This window comes from Odocoileus virginianus, chromosome 3 (assembly GCF_023699985.2).
Source record: "Odocoileus virginianus isolate 20LAN1187 ecotype Illinois chromosome 3, Ovbor_1.2, whole genome shotgun sequence".
Lineage (NCBI taxonomy): Eukaryota > Metazoa > Chordata > Mammalia > Artiodactyla > Cervidae > Odocoileus > Odocoileus virginianus.
In genome coordinates, this window is record NC_069676.1 from 15,285,206 (window position 1) to 15,299,466 (window position 14,261).

The window sequence follows — 14,261 nt, forward strand, 5'->3', positions numbered from 1 at the left end:
CCACCTCATTATTCTCAAAAATAATTTCTAGAGAGCTTACCTGTCAAAAATGCCTAAATATTCCGAACTATTAAGTTAATCTTTTTTTTTCCCCACTGAGAAAATTAAAATTGGAGGAGGGGCAATTTAAATATATCAACTTTGGGGGATGGAAGTAAAACAATCAAATGCCATTCATAATAGTCAAAATATTAAAATTTATTTCTATTTTGTATAATATATTTTATATAAAATCTTTAGTTCTATATAACCTTTGTGTATAACAGATAATGATGTAGACATACATATCTTTCCACTCTCCATTTTAATAAAAACAATTTTCATAGCACATTTACCTTTATTCTTTTTCTGCCAGCTTTATTTATTTATTTTTTTTTTAAATTTTTATTAGTTGGAGGCTAATTACTTTACATCATTACAGTAGCTTTGTTATACATTGATATGAATTAGCCATGGATTTACATGTATTCCCCATCCCGGTCCCCCCTCCCACCTCCCTCTCCACCCGATCCCTCTGGGTCTTCCCAGTGCACCAGGCCCGAGCACTTGTCTCATGTACCCAACCTGAGCTGGTTATCCGTTTCACCCTAGATAATATACATGTTTCAATGCTGTTCTCCTGAAACATCCCACCCTCGCCTTCTCCCACAGAGTCCACAAGTCTGTTCCATACATCTGAGTCTCTTTTTCTGTTTTGCATATAGGGTTATCGTTACCATCTTTCTAAAGTCCATATATATGTGTTAGTATACTGTAATGGTCTTTATCTTTCTGGCTTACTTCGCTCTGTATAATGGGCTCCAGTTTCATCCATCTCATTAGAACTGATTCAAATTAATTCTTTTTAATGGCTGAGTAATATTCCATGGTGTATATGTACCACAGCTTCCTCATCCATTCGTCTGCTGATGGGCATCTGGGTTGCTTCCATGTCCTTCTGCCAGCTTTATTTATTCTCCTCCTACTCTATTGTTTTTTTCTGGTTTGTGTGTGTGTAATTCCTTTCTTTAAAAATTAATTAATTACTTTTAATTGGAGTATACAATATTGCGGGGGTTTTGCCATACATCAACATAAGTCAGCCATTGGTGTACATGTGTCTGCCAATCCTAAATCCGCCTTCCCGCGTCCCTCCCCGCCCCATCCTTCTGCATTGTCCCAGAGCACCGGCTCTGAGTGCCCCGCTTCATCCACTGACCTTGCACTGTTCATCTATTTTACATATGATAATATACACATTTCAATGCAATTCTCTCAAATCATCCCGCCCTTACCTTCTCCCACATAGTCTAAGTGTCTGTTCTTTACATCTGTGTCTCTTTTGCTGTCTTGCATAAAGGGTCATCATTACCATCTTTCTAAATTACATATATATGCATTAATATTCTATATTGGTGTTTCTCTTTCTGACTTACCTCACTCTGTATAACAGCCTCCAGCTTCATCCACCTCATTGAATTGACTCAAAAGTGTTCTTTTTTATAGCTAAATAATATTCCATTTACCTCTATTTTTGACTGCGACTAGAGACAGTCTGTTTTCCAAAAGTGCACTTTAACTTATATGGCATAGAAGGCAGGTTTTTCAAGTCCTATAAGTTCTATATGACACTGGACAATTTAGATCAAACTACAAATAACTTTTAATGAAACAAAGGACTGAATTTTGAAAATTCATCTTGTAGGTGTAATATTGATTTCCATATTGTCTCAGTGTAACATACGTTTGTCTTGTAAGTCACTTTTGAAAGATTCCTTTGCAATAACATACAGCACTTGCACCAGTGAAATTATATCAACCATAATGATGGTTAAATTGAGGGGGTGTGGGTGCTTACTGCTTTAAAAAAAGTAACTTGGCCATGCCATTTAGCATGCGAAACCTTAGCTCTGTGACCAGGGATTGGGAGCTTGGAATCTTAACCATTGGACCCCCAGGGAAGTCCCAGATGGTTTATTTTTTTATAATTAATTCTGTACAGAACTAGGTTGACTGAGAACACTTCATGGCTGCCATATATTCTCCAAACAATACACTGTTGTTCAGAAAGAAAGCAATCGATAAAACAAAATATGGAAGAAATAGGAGAGGATGCAAAAATATTAATATCAAGAAACACCTTTTTATCCCGAGAGACCATTATGTGTATGTGCGCTGGAAGGTGTACCCTTGTTTTATATTTTATATTTAGGCATACTCCCTCTAGAGAGTATTTCATTTGTAATTACTGTTTATTTCCACATACTGGTGGTGGGCACCAAACACAAATTTACAGAGATGGAAACATACCTGTTGTCTATAGGCTTCCGTAAATGTAACTTGGGTTGGGACCGAGGACCTAGGGTTGATTCCTAGAAATAGAATGAGAATTCAAAAAGAAAAAGAAAAACAGAAATGTTTCTTCCCAGTCTGAAATTGGGAAAATTTTCCTCTCAACTTTTCCTTTGTCCAACTTCCTTCCAGCTTTCTTTACAAAAAGGATTATGGGATTTCTGCTTCTCGGTCATGCCTGGCGGTTGTCATGCCTGCTAGCCAACTGAAGCGCTTGTGTGTATATGTGTGTGTTCGTGTGTGTGTTAGTCACTCATTCATATCTGAGTCTTTGTGCCCCCACGGACTGTAGCCCACCAGACTCCTCTGTCCATAGAATTCTCCAGGCAAGAATACTGGATTGCCATTCCCTTCTCCAGGGTATCTTCCCCAGGGATCAAACCTGGGTCTCCTGCATTGCAGACAGATTGAGTAACCAGGGAAGCCCAATATTGAAGTATAGTTTATTTATAATACTGTATTAGTTTCAGGTGTATAACATAGTGATTCAATATTTTTATATAGATTGTACCCCACTTAAAATGATCACAAAGTAATGGGTATACTTCCCTCTGCTATATAATATATCCTTGTTGCTTATTTATTTTATACACACTTGTTTGTGCCTCTTAATTCTATTCACCTATCTTGCCCCTCCCCCTACTTCTCCCCACTGGTAGCCACTAGCTTGTTCTCTATATCTGTGAGTCTGTTTCTGTTTTGTAATATATCTATTTGTTTTATTTCTTAGCATCCACATGTAAGTAATATCATACAGTATTTGTCTTTGTCTGACTTATTTCACTAAGCATAATACTCTCTAGTCCATATCGTTGCAAATGTCAGAATTTCATTCTTTTTTATGACTGAGTAGTATTCCGTTCTGCATATGTCTATATCTATCTGTCTGTTTCTATATCTCACATCTTCTTTATCCATTTATCTGTTTATGGACACAGATTGTTTCTGTATCTTGGCTATTGTAAACACTACTGCTATGAACATTGGGATGAACGTATCTTTTCAAATCAATCTTTTTGTTTTCTTCAGATATATACCCAGGAGTGGAATTGCTGGATCATATCACAGTTCTATGTTTAGTATTTTGAGGAAACTCCGTGTTGTTTTCCATAAAGTGAAAGTGAAGTTGCTCAGTCGTGTCTGCCTCTTTGCGACCTTGTGGACTGTAGCCTGCCAGGCTTCTCCTCGGTCCATGGGATTTTCCAGGTAAGAATACTGGAGTGGACTACCATTTTCTTCTCCAGGGGATATGCCTGATGCAGGGATTGAACTCAGGTCTCCCACATTGCAGGCAGACTCTTTACCCTCTGAGCCACCAGGGAATCCCTTGCTTTCCATAGTGACTACACAAATTCCACCGACAATTTCCAAGGGTTTCCTTTACTTCACATCCTCTCCAACACTTGTTTGTAGACTTTCTGATGATAGCCATTCTGACAGGTATGAGGTGTTACTTCATTGTGGTTTTGATTTGCATTGCTCTGATGATCAGCAATGTTAAACATCTTTTCATGTGCTTGTTGGCCATCTGTATTTCTTCTTTGGAAAAATGTCTATTCAAGGCTTTTGCTGAGGGATACTAATCCCTAATCCATCTTATCATTTGTAAATATTTTCTCCTATTATGTGGGTTATCTTTTCAGTTTTTTTAAAATTTTTAATTTTATATCAGAGTATAGCGGATTAACAGTGTTGTATTAGTTTCAGGAGTGCAGCAAAGTTAACTATATATGTATATGTGTATATATATATATATATGTCTCTATTCTTTTATAAAATAATTTGTCTTTTCGTTTTTTAATTGAGTTGTCCTAAGTTTCAATATTTCAATAGAAGTCAGAAAGACAAGTTAAAATACAAGTAAATTGGCAACCACCAGGGGGAGTCTTTTGTGTTACCTTAACAGGAGCTGCACATTTGGAACGCATCTCTGCTCAGTAGTAAAGAATTGCCTGCCAAAGCAGGAAACGCAGGAGACCTGGACTCGAACCCTGGATTGGGAAGATCCCCTAGAGGAGGCCATATCAATCCAGTCCAGTATTCTTGCCTGGAGAATCCCATGGACAGAGGAGCCTGGGGGGCTATAATCCATAGGGTCGCAAAGATGAGAACATGATTGAAGTGACTGAGCACTCATAAACATGTGTGCACACATACGTGTTATGCACACATAAACACAGATAAACAGCTATATCAAAGGACAGTGTTTAATGCTGAGGAACTGAGGGGTTATTAGCATTCAAAGTCAGACCCATACTGATGCATTGCTTTCCTTCACTTGTTTACCTCAACTCTTTCTCTCAGAAAATTTTCACCCAAAGGCATCAGAGAATCTGCTTACTTATGCAAGTTCCCCCGGAGCCAGTAAATTCAGTTCTCCCATCAGCTGTCTCAAACCCAGGATCGCAGACACATAAGTAGCTTCCCCGGGTGTTCTTACACCTGGCTGTCGGTGAACACAGTGCGGGGTTCAGGCATTCATTCTTATCTGTGGCAGGAAAAGGTGAAAAGCGAATCAGTCAGTGACAGGGCTCCACGGGGTCACTCAAGGCTCCATGAGTTCACGTCTTCATGCCACGCCTGTGCATGTCCACCACACACAGGTCACAGTCTGTGCATTTCAAGGCACTCGCCTTGGTTTGCTCAAGACTGTCTCAATATACAGCTGAAAGTTTTGCCTCTAGAAATCCACTGAGTGCCAACCCAACCGAGATGGTCAGCCAGTGTCAGAGCAGTGAACAGGATTACTCATATCTACTTTCCATTTTTTAAATCAACTTTTATTGGAGTATACAAAGCATTTTTTTTTCTAGTGTTGGAGCCCATCCATGAGGATGATGACAGGAAGGTAGATTCTTCACTGTCTGAGTCAGCAGGGAAGCCCTAATACCATGCTAATGAAGGGTGACTACCAGCAGGGAAAATAAGAGTAGAATAATCAGTTAGATGAGATGGTTAGATAGCATCACTGACTCAACGGACATGAATCTGAGCAAACTCTGGGTGATAGTTAAAGACAGGGAAGCCTGGTGTGCTGCAGTCCATGGGGTTGCAAAGAGTTGGACACAACTTAGTGACTGAAAAACAATAATAAATACTTCAAAAAAATTTTTTTACTTAAAAAAATAGTTTAATATGGGCTTCCCTGGTGGCTCAGACTGTAGTGAATCTGCTTGCAGTGTGGAAGACCCAGGTTCAATCTCTGGGTTGGGAATATCCCTTGGAGAAGGAAATGTCAACCCATTCTAGTATTCTTGCCTGGGTAATCCCATGGACAGAGGAGCCTGGTGGGCTATAGTCCATGGTGTTGCAGATTTGGACATGAATGAGCGACTAACACTAATTAACATACATATTTATTTATTGTTTAAAAAACAGTAGAAGGAACAGAGAATGATGAGTAGATTTTTAAAATATGAGTTTAGAAAATATGTCTCAGAGGAAGTGACAAAGCGCAAGAGAATATGAAAACACCATACAAGAAATTCCCAAAGGAAACAGTGAGGTAAGATTTAGAAAACAGATGGAATTCACTGGGCTTCCATGTGGTGCTAGTGGTAAAGAATCTACCTGCCAAGGCAGGAGACACAGGAGATGTGGGTTTGATCCCTGGGTTAGGAAGATCCCTTGGGGGAGGAAAATGGCAATCCACTTCAGTATTCTTGCCTGGAAAGTCTCATGGGCAAGAGGAGCCTGGTGGGCTATAGTCCATGGGGTCAGGATGTGACTGAGTAACTGAGCATACACAGAACTCTTCTGTGTAGAAAACAGTGGAAGAACTGATGACTTTACGATGAGTCCACATTTTCCGTGCCTTGATCACAGTTGGTATTCTTACGTTCCTAGTCTACAAGCAATACATTCTGAAGAGGGTGTGGAGAGAAGGGAACCCTCCTACATTGTTGGTAGGAATGTAAATTGATACAGCCACTATGGAAAACAGTGTGGAGTACTCAAAAAAATAAAAATAGAGTTATATGATTCCATAATCCTACTCCTGAGAAAATTTCTCTCTACTTAAAAAATAAGTATACAAACAGCTTTTTAAAATGAGTTGATTTCTCCATTTGAAAAAATCAGGAGCAACACTTGAAAAATCACTAGTGTGTTTTAGAAGTTAAGTTCTTATAAAACACTTTCTAAAAACTACTTTCTAAACCGAAGATCTGTTTCCCCATAGATAATGTACATGTTTCGACGTTGTTCTCTCAAAACATCCCACCCTCGAAGAAATAACATGTTAGGACACATATGAAAACAAATTCCCAGGCACAAATCTTTATAACCTTTTCATTAATTTTTTGCTATAAACACAAATGTAAGTGCTAACCATTTTTTGAAACCCCAAAATGCAAAATGGTAGTAAAAAAAAAATTTGTGTGAACTCTATTTTTTTTTTTAGTGTATTAGGAAACTTGCTCCTTGGAAGGAAAGCTATGACAAATCTAGACAGCATATTAAAAAGCAGAGACATCATTTTGCCAATGCCAACAAAGGTCTGTATAGTCAAAGCTATGATTTTTCCAGTAGTCATATATGGATATGAGAGTTGGACCATGAAGAATGCTGTGCACTGAAGAATTGGTGTCTTTGAATTGTGACACTGGAGAAGACTCTTGAGAGTCCCTTGGACTGCAAGGAGATCAAATCAATCAATTCTAAAGGAAATCAGTCCTGAATATTCATTGGAAGGACTGATGCTAAAGCTGAAGCTCCAATACTTTGGCCAACTGAAGCGAAAAGCTAACTCATTGGAAAAGACCCTGATGCTGGGAAATGATGAAGGCCAAAGAAGAAGAAGGCAGCAGAGGATGAGACAGTTAGATAGCATTACCAACTCAACGCACACGAATTTGAGCAAACTCTGGGAGATACTGAAGGATAGGGAAGCCTGGCATGCTGCAGTCCATGGGGTCGCGAAGAGTAAGACATGACTTAGCAACTGAACAACATCTCCAAATGAGAAAAACTCATTAGGCTACACATGTCTGCCAACCCCTTATTAATATGGACTTTAAAATATTCCAAATTGAGGACAAACCCCTTTTATACATCCCTGGTAACATTCCTTCTTACTTAATACTTAGATCAAAGACTATGTTGTCTAAGCAAAAAGATCCTTGAGCTAAAGAATTTAAGGGCTCTTTAATGCTATTCAACAAAAAATTGTTTTCCATGCTTAACATGTAGGTCTCTACTATCAAAGCCATTGACTTGATGAGTTATTCCCCAAATTTCTCAATATCCAATATCTCAATATGAGGGATAAATAGACCTACTTTTTTCTAGAATGTTCTTACCTAAGTAACACTCACCTTCGCACGTCACTCTGGGACCATTAAAACGTATCTTCCCGTTGCTTGATTCATATCCAGATTTACAGGTGCAGAAGTAGCTTTCCACAGTGTCAGTGCAGGTGGCTTTCGAAGGGCAGGCCTGGGTATCCAGGCATTCATTCACATCTGTGACTAAGGATCCATAAATGGTCAAATGAGTGAGTTCAGGCCATGTCACTACCCTATCATGCAGGCATTCAGTCCACTACAGAGTACTCCTTAGGTCCCCAGCACCTGGTTTACCATTCTCTTACCCACCTGTTAATGAAAGCACTCAAGGTCCTGGTTCCACAGAGCTTATATTTTTATGAGGGGACAAGGGAACAATTTATCCCATATGGAAAGGATTGCAAATAGATATAAGAAGCCAGATTGAGGGCAAGAGGAGAAGGCGATGACAGAAAAGGGGGTGACAGAGAATGAGATGGTTGGATGACATCACCAACTCAATGGACATGAGTCTGAGCAAACTCCAGGAGATGGTGAAGGACAGGGAAGTCTGGTGTGCTGCAGTCCATGGGCCACAAAGAGTTGGACATGACTTAGCGACTGAACAACCACCGGAAGAAGCCCGAGGTGGGACAAATTAAGAAAGTAGCATTGGAACATACATTACCATATGTAAAATTAGATAGCCAGTGAAAATTTTACTGTATGAAGCATGAAGCTCAAATCCAGTGCTCTGTGACAACCTAAAGGGGTGGGATGGGGTGGGAGGTGGGAGGGAGGTTCAAGAGGGAGAGGGCATATGTACAACCATGAGTGTGAGCAAGCTTCGGGAGTTGGTGATGAACAGGGAAGCCTGGCATATTGCAGTCCATGGGGTCTCAAAGAATTGGACACTGAGCGACTGAACTGAACTGATAGCTGATTCATACTGATGTATGGCAGAAACTAACACAATATTATAAGGCAATTATCCTCCAATTAAAAAAAATTTGAAAAAAAGAAGCCAGAGGCTCAGAAAGGGTCAGGAAGAGAAATTCTGTAGGATGATCAGGGCAAATGTGGCTGAGATGACTAAGTATGAGAAAGTCTAGCAGAAGGTGGGTTTTTTTTTTTTCTTTTTTGGCCCTGCCACATGGCATGTGTGATCTTAGTTCTCCAACCAGAGATTGAACCCGGGTCCTTTGTGTTGAAAGTGTGGCGTCTTAACCACTGGACAGCCAGGGAAGTCTCTAGCAGAAGGCTTTCTAGAGCAGTGGGACAAGTCATGAGATGGAGACCATCTTGGCATGGAACGGTAGACAGGAGTGAACAGGGAGACAGACTGATCATTCCTGAGTTCAAAATGTAATCTTAGGGGCTTCCCTGGTGGCTCAGTGGTAAAGAATCCGCCTGCCAGTTCAGGCGACATGGGTTCGATTCCTGGTCCAGGAAGATCCCACACGCCTTGGAGCAACTGAGCCCATTTGCCACAACTACAGAGCCCATGTGCTGCAAGTACTGAAGCCTAAGTGCCCTAGAATCCATGCTCCATAACAAAAGAGGCCACCACAATGAGAAGCCTTCACACCACAGCTAGAGAGTAGCCTCTACTCTCCAAAACTAGAGAAAAGCCCGTGCGGCATCAAAGACCCAGGATAGCCAAAAAGAAAATTTTAAAAATGTAATCTTAAAAACTTAATGTCTCACAGCCATCTCCCACTAAATATTCATGAAGATAATACTTCCTTACTATTTTTTCTTATTGATCAGGAGGCCACAGCATGCGGGACCTTAGTTTCCAGAGTAGGGATCAAACCCATGCCCCTTGCAGTGAAAACATAGAGATAACCATTGGACCACCAGGCAAGCCTCATGATTTTTAATTTGCAGTTTCCCAGGATAGATTGCATTTTCTTAATTTTTTGCTTTCATTTTATCATTTACAAGATGAAGAAAATAATTCTATATATTTGGTCATCCTATGATCCTGTGATTCCTCTTAGAGAAATTCCCCCAAGAAAAATGAGAACATATGTCCACAGAAAGACTTGTACATGAAGTCTTTGTTCAATAGGCTTCACAGCAGCCCTCTTCATCATAGTCAACCACCAGAAAATCAGGAGTCCATCAACAGGAAAATGGATTGATAAACTGTGGAATATTAACAAAATGGAATGCTATGTCTGATTGACAGGAGATATTCAGGATGTATTAGGTGAAATAAAAGCATATTGTAAAACACGTAAACTGTGACTGCATTTGTAAATAATACATACATAGTCATAACTGCATTTATCAAATCTTGGTCTGTGTCTATATCTATTTACCTATTTATGTATGTAAATGCATGTTTATATTTATGTACATACTATTTAACATACATAGGCTATTTGCACAAAGAACCCACAAAAATTATATGGAAATAATAAGAGATGATCACTCTTTTTACTGTGACTCATGTGTTTAAATATACACATATTTACTTATTTATGTATATATATATATTATATATTTATAAATGTCTATACCTGTGTATGTATATATACTTAAATATACACCTATTTGTCTATATTTATATTAATATATACTTTTAAAATAACTATATAAATAAGCAAATAGGTACAACATTCTCAGTCACTCAGCCATGTCCAACTCTTTGCAACCCTATGGACTGTAGCCCACTAGGCTACCCTGTCCATGGGATTCTCCAGGCAAGAATACTGGAGTGGGGTGCCATTTCCTACTCCAGGGGATCTTCCCGACCAGGGATCAAGTCTATGTCTCCTGCACTGCCGGCAGATTCTTTACCACTGAGCCATCAGGGAAGCCCATAAATAGGTGTGTGTGTGTGTGTGTGTGTGTGTGTATTTAAATATAAAAATAAATATATATTTTATATATAGGTAAATAAGTACATATAGGTGTATGTGTATATATATGTACACACATGTATATAGGCATAGCTTTATAGAAATATATTAGCATAGGTGTATATTTATTTACAGATATATGTAGGTAAAGAGATATATATATATATATATATATATATACACCATGATAAAAATAGGGCTTCCCCAGTGTGATGTGCTTAGTTGCTTAGTGATGTCCAACTGTTTGCAATCCTATGGATTGTGGCTCAGTGTGAAAGAATCCGCCTGCAATGAAGAAGCCACAGGAGACACAGGTTCGATCCCTGGGTCAGGAAGATCACCTGGAGAAGGGCATGGCAACCCATTCCAATATTCTTAGCTGGAGAGTCCCATGGACAGAGGAGCCTGGCAGTTTACAATCCATAGGGTTTCTCAAAGAGTCGGACACAACTGAAGAGACTTAGCATGCACGCATAATAAACAGAGTAGTTTTCTCTTTATTATTTCTGTATAATTGTTCTCCTGACTTTTGTGGATTCTTTGTGTAAATAGCCTCAGTTACACAGTAAGAATGAGCCAATAAAGCTATTTCAAGTGTCATAAATATAGCGTGGTAGGAAAAACTGTGAAGGCTAGAATTACTTGGAGAGTCACACGAGTGTGAGCAAATGCTTACCATTTCCATGTTTCTCTTTTTAAGTCTGAATTTGGGGAGAGCAAAAGTTGTTCTGCTTATCCCCAAACTGCTTTGTAAAGAAACATCTATGGGGACTTCCCTGGTGGTCCCATGGTTAAGATTCCATCTCCCAGTGCAGGAGCTATGGGTTCAATCCCGGGTCAGGGAACTCGGGTCCCATATGCCTCGGGGTGCGGTTCAAAAAGAAAAAGAAAAACAGAAAAAACAACAGCAGCAAAATAGAAACATCTGTAGAAACACAGGCTACACAAACTATTCCAGATTCATCCTGCCCATCACCCACATACCTTGAAATGATGAGTTAGGAATATTCAGGAAGAAAATTAAGCAGGAAAGTCCTGGGGGAGAAAACAAAAGAGGAGTTTAATTTTTTAAATACTTTCTGGTGGCCTGAATCTGTTGAGGCTGGCTTTAATTTCCTTCCCCAAAATAGCTCTTGAATAGTTTCTCTAAACACATTGAACACATTCAACACAATTTTGGCCCTCTAGAGACTGTTTGGTCGTTGAGAGCTAAAAGTCAGTTGATCATGGTCAAAAAACATTCACAGATTCATAAAAATATTTTTGAGATGTCAAGGATAAAAACGGATGAAACAGAAAAATTTAGAAAGCTGAATAATACTGACAAATAAATATTTACCTTAATGCCTTTTATAAGTATATGAAAGAAAGCAAAGTGAAAGTGTTAGTTGCTCAGTCTTCAAGTTAGTTGCAACCTCAAGGACTATAGCCCACCAGGTTCTTCTGTCCAGGGGATTTTCCAGGCAAGAATACTGAATAGGATTGTCATTTCCTTCTCCAGGGGATTGTCATGACCCAGGGATCAAACCTGGGCCGCCTGAATTGCAGGCAGATTCTTTACCATCTGAGCCACCAAGGAAGCCCCTATATAGTTATATAGGTAGCAAAATGTGGCTTCATCAATTGTTGAATTTAACATTCATTAGCAGTTTATTCTATCTGCAAAGAAAACAGAAGTTAGGTTCTCTCACTGGACATGTGTTTCATAAAAGTCAAATGAGTTGGGGAATTCCCTGGTCATTCAGTGGTTAGGATTCTGCGCTTTTGCTACTGAGGGGTTGGATTGGATTCCTGGTCTAGGAACTAAGATCCTGTGTTTCCCAGTGTGGCTAAAAAAAGAAAGTCACAGGACTTGGACAATTAGATGAGTTTATCATGGGCAAGTAAATTAAAAAACATAATTTTAGAAGTCCTCTTGGTAGTAAAACAAAAACAACAAACACATAGCATGGGATGAGGAACAATTTAATATGTTTTATAAGATACATGTTGGGGCTTCCAAAATTAGGAGCAGAAAGCAAATGTGATTCCTCTGAAACAAGAAAGATACTCATCAATTTTTAGTCCCCATCAAGGGACGTTCATACTGAAAGAGCAACATTGCAATTTTACAATCAATTTGCATGCTCAGTAAATTTACAAGCAATTTGCATGCTCTGAGTGGTCAGCTCAGAGACTTAGAGGACCCAAGTCTGGACATTCTGGCTCACTAAGCAAATAGATCTGAAAGAATCCAACTCAGTTTCAGGAAGGAAAATGAGCATGGGACAGCTTTCCATGCCAAAAACCTGGCCCTGACACGAAAGAATCCATTCTTACATGAGATTCATGTTTTGTAAGCGCTTCCCAGTTGGCTCAGTGGTAAAGAATCTGCCTGCCAATGCAGGAGTCGCAGGAGGCGAGGTGGCAAAGATCTCCTGGAGAAGGAAATGGCAACCCGCTCCAATATTCTTGCCTGGAAAATCCAGGGGACTGTAGCCCACCAGGCTCCTCTGTCCATGGGGTTGCAAAGAGTAGGACATGACGGAGCACAACACAACCACCACCCCAGAAGCTCCATGTGATCCTATCCTTGTATGGCGGAATGTAAGAGATCCCAAGCTTTGAAGAGCCCCATTGCCTGATGAAATCGTTTTGAAGTGCCCCATCTTAATTCCTCCAGGTGTTTCCATAGGAGACACACCTCAGCCATGGTTTTAAAGAACAAACCAAGTGAATGCCTTCTGTCCAAGCCACAACGTTGAAAACAAGATAAAGTATGAGAGTTGAAGTGTCCTTCCTATTTCTACTTAGCGAGAATAAAATATATTTTTAAAATTTTTTATTGTTTATTTTTGTAAATTACTTTTAATTGGAGGATGATTGCGTTACAATGTTGTGTTGGCTTCTGCCATATAACAACGTGAGTCAGCTGTAAGTATACATATGTCACCTCTTGAACTTCGCCTCCACTGCCCCCTACCCCAGTCTACCCCTCAAACTTGCCACAGGGCACTAAGTTGCACTTTCTGTGTTACACAGCGTCTCCCCACTAGCTATCTATTTTACACAGGAAAATGCATATTTTTCAATGCTATTTCTCAATTTGTCTCACCTACTTCTGGCCTTCCCACCCCCCACCTTCCCCTGTGTCCACAAGCCCATTCTCTTCGCCTGTGTCTATTCTTGCCCTGCGAATAGATTCATCAGTACCTTTCTTCTAGATTCCAAATACATGCATTAATATACAATAACTGTTTTCCTTAAGAGAGAATAAAATATTTTAATGACTTACCTCTCAAAGGCAAAAAGAGACTTCGAGCCATCAGGACAAAATGAAAGCAGAAATAGGAATTTATGTGTCTTTATCTCTGGTGTTTCTCAAGGAGAGTTGGGGATTTTGTAACAGCTACTGTGGGACCATCTTCTAGTATTCTAATGAGAAACTAAAGAGAACAGCAGGTTTTTTTTTTTTTTTTAAATACAGAAACAGAGACCATCAACTGAAGGCTGCAACTTACTCTGAAATGCATTTTAAAAAATTAGATGAATGTCAGAAAATTACTAGAGCTAATCAGTGAGTTTATTAAAGTTGCAGGATACAAAATCAATACACAGAAATCACTTGCATTTCTATATACTAACAATGAAAAATTGGAAAGAGAAATTAAGGAATCAATCCCATTCACTATTTCAACAAAAAGAATTAAATATTTAGGAATAAACTTACGTAAGGAAACAAAAGAACTGTTACACAGAAAGTTATAAGACACTAATGAAAGAATTAAAGATAACATAAGCAGATGGAGAGATATTC

The 14,261-nt window shown here is 39.2% G+C and overlaps 1 protein-coding gene across 1 annotated transcript; it reads right to left on the minus strand.

Moving 5' to 3' along the window:
* Positions 1-2,214: 2,214 nt before the first annotated feature.
* Positions 2,215-13,833, minus strand: LOC139031883 (adhesion G protein-coupled receptor E1-like). Its single transcript, XM_070457549.1, has 5 exons — positions 13,740-13,833; positions 11,450-11,500; positions 7,647-7,799; positions 4,673-4,819; positions 2,215-2,351 (listed from the first exon to the last, which is right to left on the minus strand). Exons 1-5 carry the CDS (start codon positions 13,768-13,770, stop codon positions 2,215-2,217), a joined length of 519 nt encoding a protein of 172 aa, XP_070313650.1. The 5' UTR covers positions 13,771-13,833.
* Positions 13,834-14,261: the final 428 nt, after the last annotated feature.

Coding starts and splice junctions, on each gene's coding strand:
- LOC139031883 (XM_070457549.1), bottom strand. CDS start 13,770: ATGGCTCGAAGTCTCTTTTTGCCTTTGAGAG. Junction 11,501..13,739: donor TCTCTTTTTGCCTTTGAGAG/GTAAGTCATTAA, acceptor TTTCTCCCCCAG/GACTTTCCTGCTTAATTTTC. Junction 4,820..7,646: donor TCCCAGAGTGACGTGCGAAG/GTGAGTGTTACT, acceptor TTCCTGCCACAG/ATAAGAATGAATGCCTGAAC.